Genomic DNA, 27,831 nt, shown 5'->3' on the forward strand with positions numbered 1-27,831 from the left:
CAGGTAACAGACGAAATGGCAACGCGGCTGACGAGGCGGTCATCAGCCTGTGACTTCGGCATATCCTGAAGGGAAGCCCTTGAACAGAACACGCTAAATGCCGGACGACGCACGGGTTCTTACGCTCGCTATTAAAGCAAAAGGGGTGAGAGACAAGAAGTCTCATGTAAAGATATTAAATGACCGTGAACATAAGAACATAATTTTCACCAATAATAATAATAATAACTCTTCGGGATGGATTAGGTTTTTGTTTTTAAGGGTACTTATATTTCACATTAGGTCAGTGTGACTGATAAGCTGACGAAAACATAGTCCTTTATTGGTGAGTTCTACAATACTGTAATACATAGAAAAAATACAAACAAATGCAGATCATCTGGGCAAAAATAAACTACAAAGAACGTAAAGATGCGAGCAGTCGAGCCCTGCGCGAGGCCGGCCAGAGCCGACGCCAAGAGACAGCACCGAGCACACACTCTCCAACCGCGCCAGCCCCACGTCTGACGGTACAGAACCTGCTTCGTCCTCACTGCTTGTTTCGATTCTGCCGCTCCTGTAAAAAGAGAAAAGAAGCTTAACACAGTGAGCGAACGTGCCGCGCAGACAAATTCCCTCCAGGTCGAGGTGCTGTGGCCAGATCTGGACCCGGCTCCCTGCAGGGGCCACCGCCCAAGACAGTTCCAAGCTTCGGGGTCCTGGCCACACGGAATGGGCGCCTGATAACCGCCTGACGTGGTGGCCACCTGCGCAGGGAAGACTCCCCTGGCCAGTTTATTTCCTCCCACCAAGCGGACCACCTTTCCCAAAGTGTGTGACAAGCCTGTGACCCGCAGCTCAGTCCCTCCCCACGGCTGCCTGCCTGCCGGAAGCCATCTAGGCCTCTACTTACGATTCAGCTGAGACATGGAACAGTCCCCCTCCTCCTGCCCCCCTCAAGCAGGATGAAGCTGGTAATGGACACTGCCGGACAGGGGTTGGGCGATGACGCAACGCCCAAACATTTGGGATCACTACACGTGTAATGTACAACACAAGCAAAACCCTCTCTTTTGCTAGAAACGGACCGCGTGTGTCTTCAGGTTCATAAGACGCTGACTCCCCCACATCCTCTGTGCCGTCACCAGGGCAGGGCACCTGCGGTGCTTTTCAAACCGTCTCACGGTCCTGAAAAGCCCCAGAGCATGTGGGTGAGCCGGGCTGGGTGGGTGGATGGCCGCAGCTCCAAGAATTAACACTGCCTCCCCACCCTGAACTCTGAACCGGAAGGATCAGGAGCTCCGTGTTCTGCATCCTCCGAGGAAGACCACAGCTACTGCCCCTCCTGGAGAGCAGCGCAAGCCTCTCTTTGGAGTTCAAAGTGGCTGCGGCTGGAGTGGTGCCGACAAGCGTGGGCACCTCCCAAAGCCCCGACTCCCTTCAACCATTACAAGGACCACCACCCCCGAGACTGTGAACAGCCTCTTCTCACAGCAAACCCAACAGAGACGGCGCACTCCTAACCCTGTCTCTGCCCGGTTTTCCACTGAGTTGCGTGCCTGTGCAGAGCTGACCCCGGACCGTGGCCAGTCCAGTCGTATGAGGGACTCTTCAGCTTGACTCTGTCACTTAAAACCTGCACTATTTTAAGCGCCCTAAGGAGTGGCTGTTTCTACATTTAAAACCCAGAGGCTTGCAGGGCTGGGTCTGACCCAGCTGCCACAAGACTTGGTGCTTCCCTAAGGAGCCAGCTGGCTTTCAGATGGACGGCTGAGATGCAGGACAGCCAGCACTCCTGCAGAAGGGCAAGTACATCTTACCTTTCAACACAACGTGTTTCTAAGCGTCATGATCATTTCAAAGCAATGGAGTCAAACTCCAGCTGATCAACAAAAGGACTTCTTGAGAGTCTCCAGGGCGGCCTTCTTGGTGGCGGTGGCCTCGCCAGCAAGCTCAGGGTTTTCAGGGAGCTGCTCCCAACCTCATCTCAGTACCCGTCCTTCTTAAGGACACACCCAACTCCTGCACGGAAAGCAATGCCAGCTGCCGACTCCTGAACGAGCCCTGAAGACAAGCGTCCTGGTGGAAGTTTCTGGGGCAACGTTGAGACCCACCCCCACTCCTCTACAGTCCAGCGAGCTCGAGAGAGGCCACCAGGACAGCAAGAGGTCGGGCTTCCAGAACATGGATTAATGGAACGCTGACCCCTGTGGACAAAGGCTTTCAGCCCAGCTGGCCCGCGCACCTTTCCTCGCAGGCGCTCACCTGCTTCTGGAGCATTCGCTGCCCCAGGGGGAGGGAGGAGCAGCCCGGGGAAGCCTCACAGCGAAGCCCGGCGGCAGAGGACACTGGGCGGCAGAGGACAGCGGGCCGAGCCCGCTGCAGTAACACCTGGAAGCCTCGGGCCCCGAGGGTCTGAGGGAGGGCTGCTCCTTCCTCCGCCCATTCCTGACGCGCCAGCTCCATCACGAGGCAAGTTCTAGGTCACCAGCACCTTCAAACACCCACCAGGGCGGGGCACAAGTTTACCCCTCAGCTCATCACAACCAGCAGAACCCAGGGCCACAGCACCTAAGACGCCACACACACAGAGCCGGCGCCCAGTCACCAGGGACGTCAAGTCTCGTGAGCATGATCTCCGTCCTGTCCCTGCAAATCCAGCAATTTGGTGTTTCATTTTATACCCAATTTCGCAGTAACTGGAAATAAGCCCTTCTCCTTTCCGCCCAAGAGTGAGAGTGGGACCAACCTGCTTTCAAAGTTTTGCAAACTGTGAGCTGTTAGTTTTGTACAACTTTAAAACCGCTACCAGCACTGTGTTCTCTGTACACCCCATTTACAAGCCTTTCTGCCGGAAAACACTCAGGACACTGAACTTCCCAGATGGGTAACGCTTTTTTTTTTTTTGTAATACAGAGGACTGAACAGGGGTTGAAAACCCACCTATTATCAACTGACATTTCACGAAAGAAAGAACATTTTAACACCAAAACAGTAGGAAGAATCTCAGGACGAACTCTCTTGAACGAAGCGGCTTTGCCAAGTGTGTCACAATGCCCTTATTTTTCCCATTTCTGGGCCAACTGACAGGCCTCTGAGCCCTGGTCTCCTACAGAGCAGACTCATTCCGTGGGCTGCCACAGGAGGTTGGGACCCACTCAGAGACCCACCCAAGGGTTTTCGCTGTGACTCTAGACGCACACATTTCAGTTATGAACTGCCTGCATTCCAACCTCCCCCTCCCCTGCCCTTCTACTCTCTAGACGAGCAAACTCAGGTTTCCAAAAACTGCAGGATATTGGGTTTTCGAGAGAGAAGCAAGCAGCGAGCCCTAGACCAGAGCGTCCCTGCTGCCGAGGGCAACGCCCAGCGAGGCCCTCGGTGGGGTATCTGCCCCAGCAGCCCCGCCTGTCCACCCCAGGGCCACAGAACAGTATTTCTAAGTGTTCCTGGCTGGACAGAGACTAGGAAGCACTGTTCTAGAAAACATCATAATTCACAAAGAGAAAAGAGCAAGTTAGCCGCAGGTCCTTTACAAGAGTGTGTGCACCAGTGTTTCTTAACAACTGGAAAAGGACCCCAGGTTCCGGGGTGGTGACCACTCAGACGTCCCCCGCCCCTGCCAGCGACCCACCGCACCCCCGGGACCCACACTCACCTTGCGCACCACCTCCTCCTCCTCCTGGCGCTTCTCGTAGTGCGAGAAGTCGTCGAAGATGGAGGTGCTGTGCTTGTACGAGGCGATGATCTTCAGCACTTGCTTCGCCTTCTCCAGGGGCACCTCCTGGGTGTCACGGGAGTTGGTGACCGGCTTGTTGTCATTGTTCTCCAGCCGGATGTGCCGGAGCTGGTTGTTGGGCACGTCCTTGACGAAGATCCACTTCACGTCGAACTTGCCCTTCCACTTGTCCTGGGACCAGACCCCGGCGCTGGTGCCGTAGTCCACGGGTGACTTCATCTCAGCCACCCCGCAGAAGTGGCCGCTGCCATTGACGCTGAAGAGCAGGTAGACGGGCCCCTTGCTGCCGAGGGCGCGGAAGGCGCTGTCCAGGCGCCGGTTGCCGTGCTCCGTGCTGCACCAGAGGGAGTACTTGATGGAGCGGTGCACGTCATCCTCTGAGTAGCTCTTGATGATGAACACGCGGCCGCTCTTCAGGTTCCAGTCAAACTCCTTGGGGTTGTAGCTGTGGGCGGCTTTCAGTTTTTCTAGGACGGGGTGGGACTCCGGGCTCGGGGTGGCGCTGGGCTGGGCGCTCCCGGGAGAGTTACTGTCGCCGCTGGTCCCCCCGCTCTGCCCGAACGCCGTGCTTCTGTTGCGAGGGGCGACCCAGCGGGTCTGGGGTGGCTGCTGGGGGCCCGGATGCTGTGGTGGGGCCGGAGGGGGAGGCTGGGTGGGAAGGGGCTGCACGGCCGGCTGGGGCTGGGGGGCCGCCTGGGGGGCCGGCTGGGGCTGCGGAGCCGGGGCCTTGGGCACGGGCCCCTTGTTGTCCCAGGTGCCAATGTCCATGTTATGCTTTATGGGCGGAGGGGGCAGCGCGCCCCCGACGGCGGGCCCGCTCTTCGCCTTCATCTTCGGCTGCAGTTTGGCGGGCTTGCTGGCGATGGCCGCCCACGAGGTCGGCTTCGACACCGGCATGGTCACGTTCGTCCCGCCGCTGCCGGAAAGGATGCCCGTCATCGCCACGCTGCTGACAACCGATCCCACCGTCTTGACTGCAGAGGTGGTGACATCCCCGATCTTCAGGCCCACCATGCCCTGCTCCAGGCTATTCATTCCAGGGGCCTTGTTGAGGGTGTCGCTGTGAAAGCCTGTCTGTCCGTCCACGATCGTGCCGCCCAGGGAGCTCGGCGGGTAGGTGTAGCTGTTCCCATAAGCTGAACTCTGAGCCTGCTGCCCCTGAGACCCACTCGCCCCCCAGGCCGAGAAGGCGGGGTTTTCGGGGAAAAAATTAAACCTGTGCTGATAGATGTTGTTCCCCAGGCCCCCAGGCTGCCCGAAAACAGCATCGTGCACAAAATGCTGGTCTCCGTTACTGAGCTGTCCGTAGGTGGTGAGGTATGGGATTGGAGGATCCCCTCCGGTAGACCACGGCGCTTCATTGAGGGAGTAGGGAAATCCGATGGATGGTGGGTAATAGCTGGACAGGTAGGGGTCGGCCATGGAGGGGTAACTGTTACTCTGCGGAAACAAGCACGTGATGAGTTAGACGTGTCCCGACCCGGAGGAGGCGCTGCCACGTCAAGCACGCCTACTTCAGCGCAGGCTGGTGGGGAACGGGCCTGTGCAGCACCGGCTCCCCTCCCAGCGCGCCCAGCCAGGACAGAGAGGGCGACGCCCAGACGACCCAGGGGCCACTCCAAACAAAAGGGTCACTTGCAACTGATCTGGATTCAAGTTAGGTGAAGCAATCCTCTCAGCAACCCCTCCACTGCACCTTGAAGAGTGGCCCACTTCAAGGCACTCAGCCTGAGGAACAGGTCTCTGTCCCACTGGCAATAATGCTTACGCAGGACACTGACAGCACGGACAGCACAGCGCCAAGTGAGCAAGCTTTAAGGAGGCAGCAGCCACGAGCTCAGGGCTACAGGCGTGCTGATGACCCACCTGGATGACCCCCAGGACTCCCGCCCCGCCCCTACCCCTGAGCCCAAAGGGGTCTGGCCCCCTCAGTCCCCACCGTTTCCTGGGGCTCTCAGAGGGGAGCTGGCTACGGCGGGGAGACCCTTACTGAAAATGTGCCTCCGTGTGATGGCCGGAACCCCTGGGAGGAGTTTAAGTAGCTGCAGGGCCTCCCCTTGGGGGGGGGGCGGGGTTCAGGAAAGCTGCCCAGGGCCGGGTTTAGACCTGGGGTCAGCAGTTCTGGGAAGACGTCTCCTTGGAGAGAGACTCACCCAGGGGTCCTGGTCAGAACTGGGCCCGAGAGCAGAAAGGCTGTGAAGGAAAGCAAGAGCGGGGGCAAACATGGAGTTCTCTGGTCCGATTTCTGCATAGTTCTCCCAAGTAACCAGAAAGTTCTACAAGCAGAGCGGCGGCTAGAGCCCTCCTCCCCGACCCCGCACCTGTCATCCAGTCAGAGGACCCGCTGCCCTGGCCGGCAGAGGGTGGCTGGTGTCCCAGGTGACTGGAGGAGGCTCTGCTTCACTGGAATGAGAACAGGGAGTAGCTCTCCGGAGCCCCCAGAAGTCCCGTGGAGGACAGGCCAGTTCCTCGGCACATCCCGGCCCAGCACGGGATGTGCTGACCCAGGCACCCTCCGCCGGTCCCCCCTGGCACCTCCTCCCCCCGCCCCATCCTAGGATTCCTGGGGCTTCGGGAATCACGCCTCCTTCCTGCTGGCTGCTCCACTTGACGGCAGACTATTCCAGAAGCACTTTTAAAATGGAGTAATACCTATTTGCCTGTTAACACGAATCCTTGAGATTCTCAGGGGGTAGAAAAAGCCAGACAAGTGGCCGTCATCAGTGCTCTGAATGCAGGGGAGCCGCCTGAGCCACTGCCCTTGAAAGGATCTCAGTGACTCTGGCCCCCGCATTGTGGCCCCCCCAGCCCCGCCTCCCTGCTTGCCTCCACCCACCCTGTGCCCGCAGGAGGGGCTGCTCTGAGGAGAGTCAGTCCCTGGGAGGCCAGGGTGGCGGACTTGCCCTGTGAGGTGGGGCAGCCCCAGGGGTGGAAGCCTCCAGCCTCTGACCTCGGCGCCCACCGGTGCCTCAACAGCACAATGGGGACAAGCCTTCTGAAGGGAGGCCAGCACTCTCCTCCCCCACCAGCTGGGCACCCACCTCGGCACTGGCGGGGCCACATCAACGCGGCCTCCCTCGCACACAAGGAATGCACTCGGGAGAAGAGAGGACCCAAGGGCTGCGTGGCATCCACACCACACAGCCACGCATCCAACCGGAGCCACAGGAGCACGGCCACGGAGCACTGAGCCCACGGGGCCAGCACCTCCCTTCTGACCCACGCTTCAGCCTTAAGCACGACAGGACTTCCCTTAAAACGTGAGACCACAAGCACTGTGTTAACCAGGGCACGTCCCTCAAGTCCACCCCAACCTCACTATTAATGGAGAAGCCCAACACCCTGGTCACACAGACCCCATCGTGCAGATGGGCAGTTCTCAGCCACCTCCAGCCAGGACTGTCCAGGGAAAGAGGAGGTGAGCCAGCCGGCACCCCCGAATCCTTCACCCAGCCACAGGCAGGACCAAGGCGGAGGCAGCCCTGGGAGGACTCCACCCTCTCCTCCCACAACGTGTCAATGCAGGCAGGTCACTACGAGGAGAGCACCAGTGAGGCTGCAGCTCTTTACTGGAAAATCGTGAAATAACCTGGACTGCAGCTCTCCCTTGAACACTTAAATTCATACAACAAAAGGAACGAAGACGCCTCACTTCAAGTTCACAGGGTAAGAAGCTGTGGTTTACTAAGCAGATGCCGCGTGCCACCCGCACCGCCATCCCCAGGGCTCCGAGCTGGCCCTGGCCGAGCCCTCCCGACATCGTCTGTCCCCACCAGGCCGCGGGGTGCACGGCAGGCTGCATGCAGTGACCTCCGGTGCTGGGAACTGAATCCATTTTCATCCCCTTACTGGCAGCCCATCTTCTACCACATCTGCCGGGTCTCCTTCCAAACCCCAAGAGTGAAGCAGCGGAGTAACAGGCAAAGCTGCCAGGAACAGCGGGAGAACCCGTGGGGCCTTCCCTGCTGCGGTCCGCATCCCCCGCCCCGCCCCCCGCCACCAGGGCTCGGGGCCACTGTCCGCAGTGCTCAGGCTGACTGTCCCAGCCCCGAGTCACAGTGAAACTGAACCGTGCCACTCAGAGAGCTGCAACACAAGGCCGCCAGGGGCACCGCAGGGTTCGGGCACTGCTCGAACTCACACCCAGCCCCTCAGAAGCCCGCCCAGCCGCGGCCTCAGGCTCTTCAGAGCCACGCTCCCCAGCTGGGCTCCTGTGACAGCAAACATGCCATCTACTTAGTTAGCTGTGCAGCCCAGGTGAAGAGGCCCAAGTTCACCTGCCAGGGACGTGGGTGCAGAAACCAAAGGGATGACGACAAATCGCGCCCTTTCTCTTAGTGCATTAATACTTCTGTGCAGAGGCATCGCGGGGCTACTCAAAGGAGCAGCATGGAACCAACTCTTTTAAGGACGACGCAGGTAAAACCGCGCCCCCCCGAAGACCACTTTCACGTGTGACACGTCTAACTGTAGCCTTTGTATAACTTAGGGACTCAAGAAAGGGAGGCTGACAGGTCTCCAAGGCAGAATTAGTCCAGTGACAGTAGAAAAGACACCCCCAAGCGTTGGACTTTCAGGGCGCCTCCTTGTGACCGAGTCAAAAGTGATAAACAAAATGGGCACTCCAAACAAAATAAACTCCAATAGTCGTGACACTTACCCCTAGATGACTTTCTCTGAAAAACCAAACAGTAAAACACGATAAACCCATAAACCTATTCTATAATTAAGTTTTTTGTACTTAAAACAAAACTTAACCAGTTTTATAAAAAACCCTCATGCTCAATGACCAAAACCACCTGCTTGAAAGTTGGAACGTTTGATTCCTGTATCCATTTTTCTGAGAAGTTCTGAAATTACTCAAATGCTTTAAGGTTCACAAACAATAAAGTGACTCAACCATTACAGTGACCAAGAAGAGGGATTGGAGGGAGAAACGGAAAGCCCAAGGCTTCAGACGCCAAGGCACATGGAACACCTCGTACGCTGAGAAGCATTTACGTGGGGGATGCAGGGGGCTGGAATAAACTATGCAAGAGGGGAGGTACCAAGGGCAATTGTGAAAGCAGTGACAAAGTGACCCAGGGCTGAGAGCAGGCCCCCCACGCCCACAGCTCCTGGGGAAAATCCTGGGGTGCGGCTGGCCGCTCGCTTTTCCTGGGCTTCAGGCTGCAGGTCAGGTCAGAGGAGACCATGGCTTCCGACACCCACACAATTTCTGCGCTTGTCTCCCCCCTTGAGGTGCGCGGCTCTGAGCAGCTTCACAGCGGTGAGCAGTGTGTCCCGATGCCACTCGGCGGCACCATCGCCGCGTCTGAAGGATGCGCCCGGCTCCCAGACGCAGCCACTGGCAACCAGTGCCCATGACCAAGTGCTCCCCCTGACCCCCACCCAGGCCCCCGGAGCCACTGTGGAGCAGCAGGAAGGCGCGGGCTGAGCTCCTCCAGGCTCTCTGCACGGCGCAGGCGCTGCGAGAAGGCGTCGGTGCGTCCAGCTTTGTGCCGCTGGGGGAAACGCCCCCAAACCTGACAGAAACACTGGGTGACAGCTGAGCACCATTTCCAAGGAAGGAGCCTTCAGGGTGGCCAGACAGGAGCTTCTTGCCAAGAGAGCAGAGAGGCGTAACTGTCAGCTCGACCACGCAGGACGGACGGCACGTGAGAGACAGTGGACACGAGGTCTCGAAGAGATGCCACACTGACCCTCAAGTGGCGGACACCCCACAGCACTCCGGGCAGCTCTACCCACATCTCATCAGAGGACTCGATCAACAGCACGGCTTAAAGCAACTACAAATGATCAGCCCTAGAACCTGAAACGAGTAAATTTATACAACATTCCTAAAAGGCAAATGCTTCTCAGTACACTTAGAACACAGCTGAATTATTAAAGAGGAAAAACGAAAAAGTTGACTTTTCTCCTTTCTGTCTACGTCAGACGTGACCGGGCACGCTGACAAGGCTGTCGACAACTGAGTGCTTGAGTGGAGACGCAGAATCCCCGGTAACCCTTCCCACTAGGAAGGAAAACACACACCGAGGGCAGGGTCCCCAGGCCTTCCTGAGGGAAGCGCACCCACCCCGAGCGTGGTACAAGTCAGCTAACGGAAAGGCACGCTTTTAAATGCTTTCCAAGTCTTCCGAAGCGCTAAGGCGTCACAAATCAGAACACCAGAGTGTCTCCAACCGGCTACTACAAACCACAGCTGGGTTAAGAAAAGGTAAGAAAGCAGCCCAGGGCTGACGGATACGCCCACGACCTCCACCGCGGTGACGGCTCCACAGGTGCGCATGCGTACCAGGGAAAGGCCACATATGAAACCGTCCTCTTTAAACACGGGCAGTTCATCTCACGTCAACACCACCTCAGTAAAGGCTAAGTGGACAGACAGGAAGTGTGCGCTCACTGCTTCCTGCCACACCAACCTCCGCTCCGGCTTCCTCACTAGCAGTCTGGGCTGGATGTCACGGCAGAGGCCACACCTAGAGGCAGTGACAATCTCAAGGGACCCTTGACTGCATCACAGCCCACGTGAAGAAACGAGTGGCGAACACAGGACCAAAGGATCCCGCTGCACACTTGGGTGAGAGGTACCGACCCTCAGTCCACAGCCTGGCTCTGCCACCAGGCACAGCAGAGCCTCTCTGGCCTTCAGGTTCCTCATCTGTACGACGAAAAGGCCGGGAAAACTAGGATCTAAGAGCCCTCCCGTGTTGCACGCTTCCTACACTCTGCAACAATTGGGCATTTCTGGAAGGTCTGTTCTCAATTAAGAGTTTTCTCAGTAAATTCACTCCTAAGTGATGTGCTGATTAATCATCTTGCTGACAAGTACACATTTTAACACACAAGATGAAGAGGATGTTTTAAGGCTGTCCACTGATAGCACCAACCCACCACGGTGCTTCCACGCGGCGTCTCCAGCGTGAGCCAGCTGGGACTACTCCCCTGACATCAGAAAGTCATCTACTCCACTTTTAAAGACATCCTCTTGAGTATCAAAAGCTCCTACCTTATAAAAAAAGATTCCAAGTGAAGCAACCCCCTCCCTTGAATTTCTGGTTAAAATCCACACACAACACCTGCTAGAGCAAATCACGTAAGAGAAATAAGTAAGTCCACTTAACTTCCTGCCATCACCTCTGGCTGAAAGCCCGTCACTGAGCAGCCCCTTGTCCTGCCCAGAGGAGGGGTGGGCCCTCAGGGGGCCCCCTGAGCAGGGTCTCTCAGGCTCCTCAGCTGCTGACTTGCCAAGTGCAGCAGGAGGAGAAGAATGGAGAAAAGTTCTAAGACGTAGAACGTTACAGAAGGGCAGACTAGCTTCATCCCACAGGGAAGAGGCAGAGCCTGACTTTGCTCTAAAGCAAACATACACTGTGCATTTTAAAAGCGGCAGATCTTTTGCTTAAACCTCAACTCCAACTAGCCCAGTGGTTTTAACCAGGACAGTTTAGCCCCCCAGCAGATGTTTGCTGAGGCGTTTTTGGTTGTTATGCGGAGGGTGGTACGCAAATACGAATGACAGCTCACGGATGAAGGCCAGGGACGCTGCTCAACATCCTACAAGGCCCCCCAAACAGCGAGCGTTTCTGTCCCCAACCCCCTTAGTGCCAAGGCTGAGAAAGCCTGCGACCCCTGAGAGAACAGGTGGCTACAGCTCACTCAGGTGCCGCCTCGAGCTCTCTGGGCACCATCTAGTCTCACCCTCCCCACAACCCTGTCAGGGGCCGCCTCTTCCAACTGTCCTAAGAGGAGGAAGCAAGCACAGAGGGGGCAAGCCATCGAAGAAGCGTCACAGTCAGCAGCGGTGTGAAGAGCCCAAGGCCGCAGTCTCACTCCAGAGTCCTGCTCTAGCTGCTCGAGACCAAACGTCCAATCATCCAGAGCTAAAAACAGTCCCCGGAAAACTTCAGAGAACTCCGCACACCCCCGCTCTGTCTAACGCAGTGCATCACTCACCCACCAGTGCTGAGGCCGACGAGAATCCCGCGTGCCTGCCAGGCGCGTGGGACACCATTTCCTCCAGAGAGAAAACCAGCTTCCCCGCACGCATGCCCCACCTTCAACGTGAAGCTGCTCTTCAATAGAAGCCTTTGTCAGCCTCTTCCTTTATTTCTAGTACTTTATAGTCTGCTTCTCTGTTGTTTAGGATAATAAAGTCAGAAATACGCTAATAAAGGTTTATTACAAACCTCAGTCAAAATAAATGTAAAAATGTTAAAAAATAAAAAAACAAACTCACCTGGTTTGACTGTCCAGAAAGGTAGGGCTCAAAGTCATTGTCATGAACTGTATCCTTCTGATGCAAAGAACCATTTTGTACTAGAATGAGAAGTTGCAAAATATTACCTTTGAATTTTTTTAAAGTTCCTTTTAATCACAGAAATTAAAGATAGTCAAGTTTATACCCATCAACTTCTACTATAAATCACTTTTACTTAAAAATGGGCACAGACATTACAGAACTGATACTTACACAACTAATTAGAAAGCTGATACAAAACTTTCAATAACTTAGGTTACGTTTCTGATAAAAATTAATCGTACTTTGGTAGATATTGACAAAATATAGGTGCAGACAAAATACTGCAAGGAACTCGTAACCAGGTTTTGGTAAAGATGATGTGGGCTGAGATCTATGTCTGCCAGACAGAGAACGGTGCTTCCTAAAGCCTGGCTATGTGGGCAGCAAAGCTGGGAAGCTGCAGCTGAGCGACGCTTCTTAACTGGTATCTGGCTGTGCTCTTATTTTCCACTGTCACCACGCTCAGCCAGGAAAAGAAGGGAAAGGTAAATAAGTGCTGGGCCTTCTCCAATCTCAAAACATGATAACCGTATTTGGTTACACCCGAGTAACACACACACTGGTTCAAAACAGTCTTCGGAGTAAACATGAAGCGACACCAGTTCTCCCAAGACGGAGTTTTGGGGGTGGACCCCAAGCCAGAGCATCCCAAGAGGCTCAAAAGACTGGGGTAAGGCGCCAGCGTACAGGGCCAAGGGCCAGCAGCCGCCCCAGGGCCAGCCCCACACCTGGGGCCGCAGACAGGCAGGTCGCTGGGCCCCCGGCCTCCTTCCCTTCCCCCACCCCAATCAACCAGCCTGCCGTGGGAGGGAGAGATGGAGTTACTCTCACCACCGATTTGCTTGCTTCTCCTTGAAAACTCCCTGCTTCCGACCTGTTACGTCTCCCCCACTATCACAGCCTAAGGTTTCGTCTCCCCAAAGAAGAGGGAGAAAAACTCCGCGGTTCTGGCTGCCGCTTCCAAGACCTCTCCTCCCCCAACACGCGCGCCGAGCTCTAGGCGAGCGCCGCCCCCTCCGCTCCCGGCCCGCACCGCCATCCGGACTCCGCTCACCTTTAGTATCTTGCCCTTTTGTTCTCTGCTTCGCCGCAGGCCCAGACGCGCGAGCGGACAGCACCAGGGGAGAGGGGAACACAAAATTACCCATGAGAACCCCTCCCGGCGGGCGGCGCGCTCCGGCCCCAAAGGGCCCGCGGTCCCGGGCGACGTCGGCCCAGCCCCGCGACGCCGACCCCGCGACCCCGACCCGGGCCCCGCGACCCCGGCCCCCGCGTTCCCGCTCCGCGAGCGGACCCCGCGACCCCGGCGCCCGGCGCCCGGCCCCGCGACCCCGGCCCCACCGCTACCTGGGGGTCCACGCTGGTGGCCGACATGCTTCATGAACAGCCGGCGCGGTGCGGGGCCGGGGCGCCCGCCGGCTCGGGCCTCCCCGCGAGGCCGGGCCTGTCACCCGCGCTCTCGCGGCCCCGGGCCCGCCGCCTCCTCCCCAGGCGCCGTCCGGGCGGCGGCGCCGGTGGCTGGGCGCGCGGGCCGCTCGCGGGCGGGCGCGGGACGAGACGCACTGACGAGGCGCAGACTTCAATGGCGGCAACGGCGGCGGCGGCAGCTGCAGCGGCGGCGACAGCAGCGGCGACTACGGTGGCGGCGGCGGCAGCGAGGACGAGGCTGCGCGACGTCAGCGAACGCGGGGCAGGCCGGGAGGTCGACGAGCCGCCACGCGCCGCGCCTGCGCGTCGCCGCCCGGCGGGATGGATCTCACACCCGGGTCCCAGTCTCGCGCGGCAGGGCGGGGCGAGCCTGGGCAGTCACATGGGCGTGTCCAGTGGCGCCGCGGGGACCGCCCAGCAGGTGTGCATCTGTCGGACCTCGCGCCAGCAGGCGCAGCGGGGGCGATGATGCTGCTGCCGCGTGGCGTGCAGGCGCAGACTGGTGCAGGTTGTGAACCTGGTGGCACCACCGCGCTGGTTCTCCAGATGTGAAGAAACTCGAGCCAGCGAGTGCGGCCACCCACCGAAAGCCACTTATAGCCAGGCTGCAGTCCACTCTACCCCGCAGCTCTCCCCCAAACGCCCCTCCAACAACCCCTGGAGGGGCGCCCAGGCTCTGAGCTTTGCGGTCCTCGGGGCAGCTCCTCCTGGACTTCTGCAGCCTCTGTCCCCGCGTAGCCTTCGACTCGAGGTTCCCCGAGGGTGCTGCTGTGTGAGCGCTCTCTTGGGTCTCCAAGGGGTTCCCCAGTTTATAATCATAGTTGCATGTTAGATTCTTGACCACAGGGAGGAAAAGAGTTCATCCCTGCACTTTGCCCTAGTCCAGGACCTGCTAGGTGCCTTTTGGTCTCTCCTCAGAGATGGACAGCCCCTTCCTGGCTCCACCTTCCTGCAGGGAGACCACTTCTCTCTCCCCACTCACTCCCAGCCCACCCCACACCAGGCCCCCGGCCTGGCTGCTCCCCGGGGCTCCCGCGCCCCTTTGGCCACTCCCCAACATGGCTTCCAGGTGGGTCTCTTTTCTTCTTTTCTGGCTCTGGCAGGTGTAACATCTTCGCAAGGCCCAGACCTGCTGAAGGTTGAAGGCCTGGAATGCCGGCTCTCTGCCTCTGTCAACACATGGCCTTCCCCCTGTGTTCTGCCTCTGAGTCTTCCTCCGCTTATAAGGACACCATCATCGGATTTAGGGCCGCCTTAGTCAAGTATGACCTCATCTTAACTTCATTCTATCTACAGAGACCCTACTTTCAAATAAGGTCACACTCACAGGTATCCTTTGGACAGAAATCTGGGGGGACACTATTCAACCAGTACAGGGATCACAAATAATGTCAACTGAAAAATTTGGAGGTGAGTTACAGGGGCTGAGCAGTGGAAGGAGTAGCCCTGGAAACCAGAGGCCTGCGGAGGTATGGCCACACAGGCCTGCTGGCCAGGGAAGGGGCAGGCAGGATCTGATAGCCACCACCTGGGCCCACCCCGGGCTGCCACCCTGCCAGCTGGGAAATCTGGCAGTGGTCCTCACTGATCTCAGGGAGAGGGGGGTGTGAGGGCCGCTCAGAGCAGGGAGCATAGGCCCCCAGAGGCCCAAGGTGGGGACTCTGTGGGCCCAGCGCAAGGGGCTGAGGCTCCCAGACCAGCCCCGGGGAAGCCTTTCCTCTGCCAGGCCTGAGGACACAGGAAGGGTGGAGTCACGGAGTGTGGAGCTGAGCTTCCTTTTACTGCAGAGGGTCACTGCCATGGTCCAGCCGTGAAGGGAATGGGAGAAACTGCCTCGGCTCCTGGCACAGGGAGGGGGTGTGGGAGACTCATGTGACACTGATCAGCTCAGGCTTTGGAGCAGCACGGGGACCTCTGAGGCAAGGGTTGCCCGGCCCTGGGTCTGTGCTGAGACCAACGGGCTCTCCCCACTGCCCAGAACACTCTGCTCCTGCCCTCCCCCACCTGACCCCTGGTCACCCTTCAGCTTTGAGGAGGAGCCGGGTCCATGCAGGCACGTAGCTCAGGGGTCTCCTGCCAGGTGTGTCCAGTGACAGAGGGAGCCCACCCCATCCGGGGCCTTCCACCCTCAGGCACCCCCTCCCTGCTGTACGCAGCTGGGGTGGGATTGTCTAAACATTTCCAACATTGATTTAAAGAGGTTTGATTTTCTATTGGTTTCACAGGCACGTAAGCACGTGGTGAAAAACCTCATCTAGGACTTCCCCAGTAGTCCAGTGGTTGGGACTCAGCACTTTCACTGCCATGGCCCCAGGTTCTATCCCTGGTCGGGGAACTAAGATCCCAGGAGCCACGTGGCACAGCCAAAAAGACGAACAAACAAACCAAGAACACCTCATCTATGTACTGAAAGGTACAAGGTGGGAGGCAGAAGGTCCTTCCCAGGCTGTCCCAGCCTCGCTGCCCCTGATGCACGTGCACACCAGTGCACGGACACCTAGAGGGAGGTTCCTGCAGGCAGATCACTGGGTCAGAGAGCACACCCATTGGCCACCTGCGTGATGTTAGATCCGGCAGGGGACCCCCAAGACAGGCCTCTGGATGCACCGGCAGGGAGACCTTCTGCCGAGCTGGGAGTGGGGCCTAAAGGGTGCTGGCCCTGAGTTCAGGTGACCACCTGGCTGGAGCAAACTGCCCCCTGGGCGTTGGACAGGGCTCACCCAACAGCTGGCCTCCGGGGTCCTGCAAACAAAGACACCTGGCCACCCGAGCGGTGATAGAGGTGCTCGTGCTGGCGTCAGCCCCTCCCCGGTCCCTTTCTCACCTAAACTCTCGGGGCTCATCCTTAATCAATGGCCTCCTTCCAGAAACCACCCCCTCTGCACTTTCTCTGGAGCTGCTTCATACGCCACAGACCTGCTCACTTTCTCGGGCTTCCCTGCTCCCCAGCTCAGGAGTAACCTTGACGTGCCTCCTGTAATTTACAGCACTTTACGGTTTTGAAACTGCCCCTCCGTAAGTGTCTCATTGGGTCACTAATTCCGTAAGTGTTCATTGAGCACTACTGTGTGCTCTGCATGTGTGGGGTTCTGGGGGTACAGGCGGTCCCTACCCCACAGAGCCCCTGAGGTGGGGGGATGCTTCACAGCCTGCAAAATGCTGATCGCTTGATCGTTCATTGAGGGGAAGGTTCAAGGGCAGAGGATGCACCTCATGCTGCCCCACGACCCAGAGGGGAGAGAGATGGGGGGTAAACAGGGCACCTTGGATCAGAGCTCAGATGGAGCCAGGAGGGGTGCCAGCCTGACCTGGGGAAGGCCTCTGGGGCCCATCCCAGAACTGAGGCTCAGGACAGGCAGAGCCTCGCCAGCTAGGCCTGGGAGCCAGGGCGCAGAGCTGACTGCCCACCCACTGGGAGAGGAGCTCCTGCAGCCCGGGCCATGCCCGTGTCCACTGCTGAGTGCTGGGAAGACAGCTCGGTGTAGGGGAGGTGAACCATCTAACAGGTAGAGAGCAAACTGATGAGATAGAAGCAGCTCTGGGTTCCTGGAGCTGGTAAGCCTCCCAGAAGAGAAAGCTTGCCCAGACCGCACAGCTAGTCTGGGGCCGGCTGGAGGCACCCCTGGGCCCTGCCGCTTCCCCGGGGGCCCTGCAGCACCCCTGGCCCGTGCCGGTCATGCCTGTCAGCTCCCACCCTGCTTCTCCAGGAGCTGCACTTGTGTCTGAGCTCCACCTGGTCAAGGGCACCTTCGGCCTCAGCAGCGAACCACCATCTGTCCCCAGAGACAGTGCCAGGGGGTTTGGGGCCCGGATGTCTCACAGCTGTGGGAGCGGGACGCACCCTGCTGGGTGGTTGAAACGACAGCAGGGATTGAGTCGCTCTGCAGCTTCGTTCAACTCGGGGGACATCGACCTGGCAGTGAGAGGATGCAGGTGAGCTCCCGGCGCAGCGCGGCCACCACAGTGCAGGCTGCAAACCTGGGGCCTTGTTCCAGAAGCAGGAAGAGGCCTTGCCTCCCTTCCCTCCGCGTCTCTCGGACCTGTGGCGGCAGTCACTATTTATTATTTGCTGGTTAACGTCAGGGGCTCTCACAGAGGAACACAGACTGTCGTAGACACCTGGGGCCCATCCCTGTCAATCAGTGTTCCTCTGTGTTCACCCCTAGACCCCCGCTGGGGCAAGGGTCAGTGATGGTCACTGGCTGGGGGACAGGGAAGTGGGCGGCCAAGAATCGGTCCTAGGGGAAGGGATGTTGGGAGGCCCCAAGTCCCTGCCACGTGCCCCTTTGTCCCACTGGATGGTACTTTACAAAACGTACATTCAAAGACGAAGTATTAAGAATGTCGAGATGGTGACCACAGAGCTTTAACCCCCAAGCACCAGCTCACCGCAGTGCGGGTCGGATGCCGTGAGGCCCCAGGACGCCACAGGGACTCTCCGCTAGAGGTCCACGAAGATCGGGGGCCCCAGCAGCAGCGTGGCAGCACTAGGAGAAGGGGCAGAGGGGCCAGGGTGACAAGACCATGCAGGATGTATCAAGGGCTGCGTGTGGCCTGGAAGGGGAGGGGCCTCGATGCCTGGGCCAGGTGCCTGGGGAGGGTAGGTGGGCGGGGCGGGAATAAGGGCGAGCAGGGCCAGCCCTGGAGAGGGGCCCGGCACCGGGAGGGGTCCTGGGGGCAGGTAAGGAGAATGGCGCCGGACAGCACAGCCCTCCTATGGGAGGAGGGGAGCCCAGGGCCTGCAGCGACTGTCCTGGGACGGGCAAGGCTCTCCACACGGCTCACCCGCTGTCTCTTTGCATGCCAGCATCATCCCCCTCTGTCCGGCGACACGTCCCGCTAAACTCTGGCTGGGGTGGGCGCCTCACCTGGCCCACTCAGAGCCTGTGAGCCCCAGCCCAGGACAGCAGCTGGGTCCCCAGGGATGCGATGCTTCCCGGGCTGCTGAGCTGTGAGTGCAGGAGCTGTCGGTGGTCACTCAGTGGACATTCTGGACTTTGCGGGACTGAGAACAGAAGGCCACTGTTCAGCCTTCCCTCCTTTCCCTTCCCCGGGCCATAATTCCAGTCTGAGGTCCCCCGAGCCTCCCAGCTCAGCTTCAAGGGGTACCTGGGCTTGGGGAAGGGGCAGGAAAGAGTCAGGCTAGCTGTGCCGAATCCTCTTCAGGGACCAGCCAATCATCCTGCCGGGCCTGGGGCCATGCATGCCCAGGAAATCATCTGATCTAACAAGCCCAGGTGATGCAGACTGGGGTGCAAAGGCAGCCCCGAAGCTGCGGTCCAGGCGACAACGGCGCGCAGGTGGGTCCAGCCTCAGCCAGCGGGGAGATGCCCAGGAGGGGGCCGGCCGCTCTGGTGCTCGCTCTCCCCACGCGCCCCCTTCTGGCCTCTTGCGGCTCTGCCCTCGGCTCTGGTCACAAGCCCGGAGCCAGAGCCTGGCCCAGCTGCTGGGGATCCGCAGAATCCAAGGCCCCCAGCAGGGGTGCTCACAGCAAGGACCTTCAGGAGCACCCCCAACATCGGCGCCTTGCCCACCCTCTCTGGCTGTTTCCTGCCGTGACCCCCAAATAAAGCTGTTCCACTCCAGTCTTGGTTTCAGGGTCGGCTCTGGGGGCCCCACTCCAGCCTCAGGGGTGGAGGTGGCGTAGTATAGAACATCCTTCTCTAAGGGTGAATTTTAAAAGCCATCCTTTCCCTCTCCCTCCGCCCCTCTCGCTCTCCTTTCCACAGATCTTTATGATACTCTGGCCCAGGCACCGTCCTAGGCTCTAAGGACCCCACCCCCAGAACCGCAGCAGACGTGGCTCCCCCCAGCCCACGCGACTGCCTTGGTCTGTCTGTGCCCAAAGGCAGTGCCGGTTGCACCCAGCCTGTACTTCGTCTGACTCCCGCTCGTGGCTGGAAGGACGGGTCCTCGTCATTGTCAGCAAGTGGGGTCCCAGGTGGAGCTCGGGCCTCCAGGCAGGGTCTGTCTGCAGAGGCTCTGAGGGGGATGTCTCTGTGGACACGGCAGGAGCCGGTGCTGAGGATAGGGTTGGGGTGTGGATCCCAGCCCCAGGTGCTCTGCCCCGCCCTCCCCAGGCCCTCAGCCCGCGCCTGCTCTGCTGTGCTCACCTGGCGCCCTGTGGTCACCTGGAATCCTTGCTCTGCGGACACAGGTCGGGGTGTCCCTGTGCCAGCCAGGTTCCCAGACCCCTGGGTGGGGTGCTTGTGGAGCTCTTTTCTCAGCCAGAAGAGAGGTGGGGGTGTGGGAGGGAGGGGGACCCTACTCCCCCATCTCAGAGGAGTCTGTGGTGCCCCCAGGCCTGGGCAGCAGGCCCAGCGGCTGAGCACTGAGCCTCCTGGAAACTGCAGAGCCCGCAGGGAGCCCTGAGGCCCAGACCGGACCAGAGCTCGGCGAGCACCCCTCCCCCGCTGTATGCGGACTCAGGTCTGGGCCTCAGAAGCCTCATTCCAGGGGAATAAGTCCAGCAGGTCTAGCCACTTGCCCAGGTGGCCCTGGCCCCGCCATCCTGAAGGAAAGCCAGAGCTCGTTGGAACGGCTGCCTCCGGGGGGTGTGGCTCTGGGGGAGGCGGGACCTGTGATCCTGCTGGTCCGGCCCCCCACCGCTCTTGTCATGCCTTCTCCGGCCAGGCCCCATCCTGGTGTGGTAGGGAGGGAGCCCTCAATTTGAGGATATTCCTGTCCAACCCCAGCTGGTTCTGAACCTTTTCGGGAGAGTGGGGATCTGGTCCGAATCCAGGAGCAAATTGTATGGGGTCCTGGGTCGTCTTTGGGCTCCTGTCTTTAAACAGATTGGGGTGACCTGGAGGCCTCTACCTGCCGTCTCCCACCTGGCATCGTCTTACCTGGGGAGATTTCATTGTAAAGACTCACAGCAAAGGTGGTCAGGGTGAGCCATCGGCGGCATCGACAGATATCCGTTCATGTTTAGAAACTGACATACAAACAACAGCAACAAAAACCTGGTTTGTGCCCATTAAAAAAAAAAAACAACTGGCACATAACATTAAGTGAGGAAAACGGGCAGACACACAGGGCGCGTTTGGAAGGAAACAGTGAAATGTAAGAGCCGTGCTCCCAGTGGAGGGGAGGCTGATGTCTAGTAAGAGCCGTGCTCCCAGTGGAGGGGAGGCTGATGGCTAGTAAGAGCCATGCTCCCAGTGGAGGGGAGGCTGATGGCTGTTTTCAGTTGCTTCTTTTGAAGTAATTATAGATTTACAGAGAGTTGCAAAGAAATCTGTGAGGCTCCAGTGAGCTCCATGCCCAAGCAGCTGTCGGGCAAGGTCGGTTCTGGAAAACTGGCCCTGGTGGTGCCAGAGCTGTTCAGATGGTGACTTTTACTTTCTTTATGTTTTCAGTATTCTTGAAGTTTCTGGAATAAGCATATGATAGTTATTTTTAGCTCCTGATTTCTTTTCATGTAACTGTATAAGTAAGACACGAATAATTCCTTGTGTCAAGAATTTCAGCCATGGCCACAGACAAGCACAGAGGCCGAGGCTGTTCCTCCTCCGAGATGCCCACGGCTCTGTGGGCGATCCTCCCAGCCCCTCCTCTGTGCAGCCACACGCTTGGATGTGCTCGCAGAAATACCTGCTTCCAGGTGGGGGGGGGGCAGGGGGCGGGGCTCCCTCAGCTCAGGCACCGGCCCTCCTTCACGGGGAGACTCCACCACAGGGTGGGGTGGTGCCTGGAGGATGCGTGTTTGGAATTTCCAGAAGTGAGGGAGGCTGTTTCTCCCCTCCCCACCCCCAAATTTCAGGATCCGAGGGAATAGACCTCAGATGTGCACCCAGGGGACACCGCCCCTGCTGCCAGGGCCACCTCAGAGGGTCCTCTGAGCCAGCCAGTCCCCAGGTCCAGAGGATTCAGAGCAAACCTGGGGGCTGCGGTTTCCCTCCTGAGATAGGAGCAGCTGGAGACCCAGTACCCGGGGACCCTTGTCCTCGTCCCCGGCCACCAAAGGGTGCGGGTAGGGCGGGGCAGAGGGCCGTCCCCGGAGAGACCCACTGAAGGGGCCCCAGGACGGGCACACCTGCGGTTTGTTGGAGTGGCAGAGGTCACAGTGTTTCTGCACAGGTTGGGGAACCGGAGAAGAGAGGGCAAGGAGCGGGGGTCCCAAGGCGGCTCACTGGGAGGTCCCAGCTGGGGCCCATCCGTCTCCACCTGCCCCCAGGACGCTCTCCTGGGAGACCCGGCCTTCCAGTTGCCCGAGCACCCCTCGCCCAGTGCCCCCCCCCACCAGCCCGGGATAGGCAGCTCGGGCTCAGGAGCCTGGGAGGGGCACAGACATCCGGCCACACCCTTTACCAGGCTTTCCTGCAGGGAACTAGAAGGCTCCAGGCCTCTGCTGGGAGAGGACTCCAGGGACTCCATGGGACCCTGGCCACGTGGGGCTGAGGGCCAGTGCAGCCAGGATGTCAAAGGTGTCTCCCTGGGGGCAAGAGTGCACCCCACTCCCAGGACTGGGGTACGGGCCTGGGCTCCAGGCTCCTCGCTCTGTGCCGGGCTCGTGCAGCTCCACGGGGCGTGGGGGGAGGGCCGCCGAGGGGAAACGGGTGCTCCAGGCCCGGGTGGGGCCCACCTCTGCCCACCCCCCTTTGTGGCCCTCCCTGGGCCTGCCTGGCCCTGGGGTCCAGGCAGGGTCCCCACTGAGCCTGTTCTTTGCTCTGCTCTTGGGAGCAGCAAGGCCCTTTGCACCCCGGGGAGGGGCTGTGGGGGCAGGCCACCCCGTCCGGTCTTCCTCTTCGTCCCTTCCACCCCAGAGCCCTCTGTCTTAGGGACCCCGCTCTGCCCACTGGGGTTCCAGCCCTCCACCTCCTTCCCTAACTGTTGGGTTTGGGGGCGCTGGGGCCCCTGGGCTTGGGCTGATAGGCAGACCTGTGGCTGTGACCAGGCTTGAGGGCAGCCTGTCCAGGGAAGGGGACACCCACATGGCCAGGGGCTTGGGCTGGGGCCTGGAGCAGCCCCGGGACCCCCAGACCAGGAGCCAGGGCACCCTGGGCTGGTTGGGCTGCACACCTAGCAAGGGGGGGTGGCAGGGGGTCCGGACCTGGGGAGGGGGGCCAGCTCTAGGCACCCGATGGAGCGTCAGGTACAGGGAGCTGGAATTGTGGACGTGCCCCAAACGTCCCTGCCGTCTGGGTTACAGCGCCTCAGGGAGTCTAGTTCAAGTGTGAAGATCGACCTCACCGCATGTGGCTCCACCTTCTGGGCCCCTGGGACGCTGAGGCCGAGGGAGGGGACAGCATCTTCAAGGCCGGAGGGCAGGAGCTGCTCCAGGGCCCGCTGAGGGCCTGGGACTCCCGCCCAGCTGGAGCAGGGATGACTCAAGCCCCTTTCAGCGCCCAGGTTTGGAGCGCGAGAACATCCAGGGGAACCAGTCCAGGGCAGAGGCCCCGCCCTTCACTACACACCCCTGCATCCTCGGCTGACCCATGTCACCCCTGTAGAGGGAGCTGCCCTCCCACCGCCGGGCAGCACTGACTGTGTAGTTTAGATCACCTGGAACCTTCTGCTTTCAGAGGCCCCACTGGCACGCCGCCCAGGAGCTCGGAGCTGACGGAGAGCATCACCCACCCCTCCTCCCCTCCCCCTCCCCCTCCCCTCCCCCCATCAAGGTCCCAGAGCCAGTACCAGCCCTCTGCTGCCTTGGGTGGGTCTCCATGCTCCGGCCCCTCCCCTCGTGCCCAGGGACCCAGCCTTCCCCTGTAGAGCAGAGTGAGAGCCGCAGCACTCACAGTGGCCCCCGAGCCCTGTGACACTCCCTCTGCAGCGAGCATGTGACACAGGCTGCCGCGCTGGCCCCTTCCAGAAAGTGGTGGGCCCCAGCGGCCCCCACCCCCAGTCCCCTGGCTGCTCCCCCACCCGGGGCATCTAGGGGGCAGGACCATGCCTGCCCAGCCACTGTTGTCCCCAGGCAGGGCCCAGGGGTCAGGAGCCCTGGGGAGGCTGGCTGAGCACATTCCAGAACCAGCTGCCCAGGGGCCCATCCCTGCCACAGAACTTGTCACGGCTGCTGTCTTCTCTATGGGGTCGGAGGACGGGACCAGGTGCTGGTGCTGTGGCCTGGAGCCCAGCCGCTGTGCAGCTGGCGGTCGCCCCGCTTGGGGGCGCCACCGACCCCACTCTCCGTGCGGCCACCTTCAGGGCCAGCGCCCCGACAGTGCCCTGTCCTGGGGAGGCCGGGACCACATGGACGGGCAGATCCTGGGCCAGCTGCGCCCCCTGGCAGAGGAGGAGGAGGAATACGGGGCCGGGGACGCCCCGTCCGCAAGGCCCGCCTTCCCGGGGATGGGCTCCGAGGAGCTGCGGCTGGCCTCCTTCTGTGACTGGCCACTGAGCGCCATGGTGCCGCCGGAGCTGCTGGCCGCCGCCGGCTTCTTCCACACCGGTGAGTCCCAGGGGCCTGGGCGCCACTGCAGATCCTTCTGGACTGGGCTCTACCTTCTCCACGGCATCTGCCCCCGGGACAGGGAGGGTCCCCACAGCCCTTCCATGCCTGCCCCCCGCCCTGCAGTCTCTCCTGTGCTTCCGACCTACGCGCACCTGGGGAGAGGCCAGACCAGCACGGAACAGTTGGACCCTGGGCTGGGGGGACAGTGATGGGACGGGGGAGCCAGGAGGAGGAGAAGGGGGTATGCGGGCACCGGCAGGGCCCCCGGGAGTCCAGGGACAGGCTCTTGGAGGGCTGGTAGTGGGATGTGCCTGTAGCAGCCCCTGATCTGTGATCTGTTGATCGTAGGGGGTGAGGCAGGGGTGAGGGTCTCGGAGGTATAGAGATGAGAGTCCACATCCCCCGGTGGAGTCGTGAGCCCCTAAGACCAAGCCTGGCAGCAGACAGCTCCCCTTCTTTCCATCGCTGGGAATCCATCCTGAGGAGGGGGCACCTGGGGCAGAGGTGCGGGGTGCGAGGGCTCTGCCCCCACCTTTCCATACATACTGTGGACACCCCCTGCGTCCCTTTCCCCAACGTGCACCTCGATCCTGGCAAGTACCCAGACATCGTTACCCCTATTCCACTGTCGAGAAAATGGGGTACACGTGAATTCTGAGGAGAACGCTGGGCAAAGGGGTGGCCAGTGGGAGCCTGCAAGGCTCACGAGCAACCCCAGAGAGCCCCTGCCCCAGAGGGAAAGGCCACCTGGGAGCGCCCAGCCCTGGCCTTGGGGGACACACAGGCTGTGCAAGGGGCCAGGCGAGGTCAGGACCAGTGTCTTGACTCCATCCCAGGCCAGCAGGACAAGGTGAGGTGTTTCTTCTGCTACGGGGGTCTGCAGAGCTGGGAGCCAGGCGACGACCCCTGGACCGAGCATGCCAGGTGGTTCCCCAGGTATGGGCTCCGCGGGCCAGCCTCCCTTCCCCAGTCCCGCGGGTGTCGAGTCTCAGGGACCGCGGTGGGGGGGACTCTCTGGGGACGGCGCTTCTGCTATTTCTCCCTTGATGTTCAAGGGTCTGTCTCCAAAACAGCTTCCCAGCAAGCGCCCACCACCCCGGAGCCCCAGCTGCCCCCACAGGGGTGGGGGAAGCGGGGGCAGAAGGCAGAACCCCGGCCCAAGGGGTCCACGAGGCCAGACCTGGCCGGTGCGGGGGGTCCTCTGACAGCCCCAGCCCACTGCCCACTGCCCACGGGGCTTCCGAACTCACTTTCCTCAGGTGTGAGTTCCTGCTCCGGACAAAAGGAAGGGACTTTGTCTGCAGGGTCCAGGAGTCTTGTTGCCGCGTGCCGGGCTCCTGGGTGAGTTCTGCCTGCCTGCCCTAGGGCTCTGGGGGGTGGTGGTGGTAAGGGTCCCCCCAACCCCTGCTCCTCCGCCTACTTGGGGCACAGGTATTCTCTGGCTCCTTCCAGGACTGTTCAGAGGAACCAGAAGACGCAGGTCCCACCACCCCCTCAGGTGAGCCGGGACACGGAGCCTAAGCCTGGCTCCCTGGGGCACCTCCCTCCTGCCCTGTGGCCAAGCCGTTGGGTACTCCCCCAACACAGGACATTAGGGAGAGTGAAGGGTGCTGCCTGGGCTTGCTTCACGGGGGCTTCACACAGCCACTGCGTGTGTGTCCGGGGCTCTGCTACCCCTGCCTGGCCTCTGTGTGCACAGCCAACCCCGAGGCCGGCACAGGGGCGTGGGCGGGAGAGGCTGCCATGCACTGGGCAGCCTCTGCTGGGGCGGCAGCCAACCATGCGCGAGAGCCGACCGGCCTCCATCCCCAGCACAGAGGGGCCGGCGGCTCGGAGCTCTGCTCTCAATCAGTGCCGGGCGGGGGGTGGGCGGGGCAGGGTTTGAGGGGCTCCAGGGTTCAGGTCCCGACTGTGCTCTCTGAGCCTCAGTGCCCTGAGCTGTGAAATGGGGCTGGTGCCAGCCTCCACTGGGATTAAACAGGGGTCTGTGTGTCGCCCCGGGAGCAGCGCCTGGCACGTAGTCGGGTTCTGTCCGTGGCTGCTTTGGTGATCAGGTTTCCATCTTCCCGGTGCGGCGGCACCTCTGACACAGGCCCTGGGGACACAGCCCTGACTCGGACATGGATGGAGTGGCTGTGATGGCCACAGGGCCCCTTGTGTTGAGGTGGCCCTGGTGATGTGCCACAGTGGCGGGCTGCTGCCTCTCTGCCGGGACCCCGAGGCCCTGGCCCCTGCCTGCCCTCGGTCCAGCACCCCTCGCCCTGCCTTGCAGATGCTGGGGGCGACCAGCAGCAGCCCGCCTGGAGCCAGTGCCCAGCAGTGCAGGCCGTGCTCCGGATGGGCTTCGGGCGGGGCCAGGTGCAAGGGCTGCTGCAGCGTAAGTACCGCCAAGGGGTGCCGACCGGCATGTCCACGTCGCAGCTGGTGGCCGACCTGCTCCAGGAAGAGGACGGGGGCCGGGAAGCAGGGGCCAGAGGTACCTCCACCTCTCTGGACCCCGCCCACCTCTCCTCTGGACCCTGCCCACCTCTCCCTGCTCACTGCCTCTGGGCACAGCCTTCCCTCGCCGCCCCCCCCCCCCCCCGCCCCGGGGCCAGCCCGCAGCGTCCCGGGCCACGGCGCGAGGGGCTGGATGGGCCGAGCGTCCTGGTGGAGAGTGGGCTCTGGGATCCTGGTGTACCGTAGGTGGGGGAGCGGGCTGGTACTAGGTCTCACCTGTGGCCTGCTATCTCTGGCCAGGCCTCGTGTCCCCTGGGGACCTGGGCCTCACCCCTGTTCTATCTGCCCACAGCTCCTGTCCACCCAGGGCCCGAGCTAACCACGTCCGGCAGAGAGGCCCAGGTGTCAGGCGCCAGGGAGGCAGGTGAGGGTGAGGGCCCACCTGGGGTGGGGGCGGGGCCGGCCCTCCTGCATCCCGCGGTGGGGGGCGGGCACTCCCGGTCTGGCCCGCCTCCCCATCGGCCAGTACAGAGGGTGGAGGTCAGGGTGTGGGGCGATGTCACAGGTCCCCGCTGTGGAGACCCAGGTGGAGCCCAGGCCGAGGGGGTGCCGGTGGCTCTCGAGGCCCCAGGAGCCCAGGACGCCGGCGTGGAGAAGCAGCTGCAGCGCCTGCGGGAGGAGCGGACGTGCAGGGTGTGCTTGGACCGCGCTGTGGCCGTCGTCTTCGTGCCCTGTGGCCACCTGGCCTGTGCCGAGTGCGCGCCCAGCCTGCAGCTGTGCCCCATCTGCAGGGCCCCCATCCGCAGCTGCGTGCGCACCTTCCTGTCCTAGGCCAGGTGAGCGCTCGGCCTGGACAGTGACCTCAAGTGCCGGCTCCTGAGATCCTGCTGCAGGGCCGATCCTGACAGACATTGCTAATCAACCCCATACCTTCCCCTGACGCTCAGATATTTGCTCTGAATCCTTCTCAGCACAGCACCCTGGGGGGCCACTACCACTCCGCTTAAGCGCATCTCTGCCTTGGTTTTCCTAGCGGTCAAGGGGGATAATTCCTCCTGTCCAGCTGGGCATACGTGGCAGCAGCCAGGCCAAGGGGAGGACGTCTTTGGAGGCACGTGAAGAAATGCACGATGCCCTTGTTAGGAGAAAGCGCTGGGGTCTGCCTGAGCATAAGACCCCGATGGGGATCTCAGCCTGGGATCTGGGCCCAATGGAAAGGCATGGTGGGTGGGGGAGGGGTGCGTGACGCTCCAATGCTCATGTGGGGGCAGGAGCCGTGGGCTTCTCAGGGTTCCCAAAGGCTCTGAGCCCCAAGGTCCCTCCAAGAATCCTCCAGGGGGAGAAGTGGGAAGGGAACTCCCTGGGGGCTGAGGGTCCCCAGCCGGGGGGAGAAGCCAACTGGAGCTGCCGCTTCGCCCTCCTCCCCACCAGGAGCTGTGAGCACTGGCCCCACGTGGGCACCCACTCGGTGGCTTGCTGAGCACGGCTGAGCTCGCGTCCAGCACTGACCAGTCCAGCGTGGAAGATGGAGCTGCAGGCGGC

General features: G+C 60.8%; 2 protein-coding genes across 5 annotated transcripts; one reads left to right on the forward strand and one right to left on the reverse strand.

Moving 5' to 3' along the window:
- Positions 1 to 301: 301 nt before the first annotated feature.
- Positions 302 to 13,687, reverse strand: YTHDF1 (YTH N6-methyladenosine RNA binding protein F1). Of its 4 annotated transcripts, none has more exons than XM_019932397.3 (5): positions 13,371 to 13,687; positions 13,078 to 13,105; positions 11,961 to 12,040; positions 3,638 to 5,158; positions 302 to 556 (listed from the first exon to the last, which is right to left on the reverse strand). In XM_019932397.3, the coding sequence occupies exons 1-5, from the start codon at positions 13,395 to 13,397 to the stop codon at positions 530 to 532; spliced, it is 1,683 nt and encodes a 560-aa protein (XP_019787956.2). In that variant the 5' UTR covers positions 13,398 to 13,687; the 3' UTR covers positions 302 to 529. The 4 variants fall into 4 exon arrangements, with proteins under 4 accessions (XP_019787956.2, XP_019787957.2, XP_019787958.2 ...); XM_019932398.3 differs by having other exon boundaries at positions 13,078 to 13,102; positions 13,371 to 13,686; XM_019932399.3 differs by lacking the exon at positions 13,371 to 13,687 and adding an exon at positions 11,678 to 11,856 and having other exon boundaries at positions 13,078 to 13,102.
- A 9,796-nt stretch (positions 13,688 to 23,483) lies between these two features.
- BIRC7 (baculoviral IAP repeat containing 7) lies at positions 23,484 to 27,120 on the forward strand. Its single transcript, XM_073793322.1, has 7 exons — positions 23,484 to 23,847; positions 24,687 to 24,786; positions 25,110 to 25,191; positions 25,282 to 25,348; positions 26,123 to 26,326; positions 26,642 to 26,736; positions 26,893 to 27,120. The coding sequence occupies exons 1-7, from the start codon at positions 23,484 to 23,486 to the stop codon at positions 27,118 to 27,120; spliced, it is 1,140 nt and encodes a 379-aa protein (XP_073649423.1).
- Positions 27,121 to 27,831: the final 711 nt, after the last annotated feature.

This window comes from Tursiops truncatus, chromosome 15 (assembly GCF_011762595.2).
Source record: "Tursiops truncatus isolate mTurTru1 chromosome 15, mTurTru1.mat.Y, whole genome shotgun sequence".
NCBI lineage: Eukaryota > Metazoa > Chordata > Mammalia > Artiodactyla > Delphinidae > Tursiops > Tursiops truncatus.

Bases quoted from the DNA above. Each gene is read 5' to 3' on its own strand.
- YTHDF1 (XM_019932397.3), bottom strand. From the start codon at position 13,397: ATGTCGGCCACCAGCGTGGACCCCCAG. The intron at 13,106-13,370 runs GTAGCGGTGGGG...CCTGCGGCGAAG, and splicing joins CCACCAGCGTGGACCCCCAG to CAGAGAACAAAAGGGCAAGA. The intron at 5,159-11,960 runs GTGAGTTTGTTT...TTGTTTCCGCAG, and splicing joins TTTCTGGACAGTCAAACCAG to AGTAACAGTTACCCCTCCAT.
- BIRC7 (XM_073793322.1), top strand. From the start codon at position 23,484: ATGGGGTCGGAGGACGGGACCAGGTGCTGGTGCTGTGGCCTGGAGCCC. The intron at 25,349-26,122 runs GTGAGCCGGGAC...CCTGCCTTGCAG, and splicing joins AGGTCCCACCACCCCCTCAG to ATGCTGGGGGCGACCAGCAG. The intron at 26,737-26,892 runs GTGGGGGCGGGG...GCCCAGGCCGAG, and splicing joins AGGGTGAGGGCCCACCTGGG to GGGGTGCCGGTGGCTCTCGA.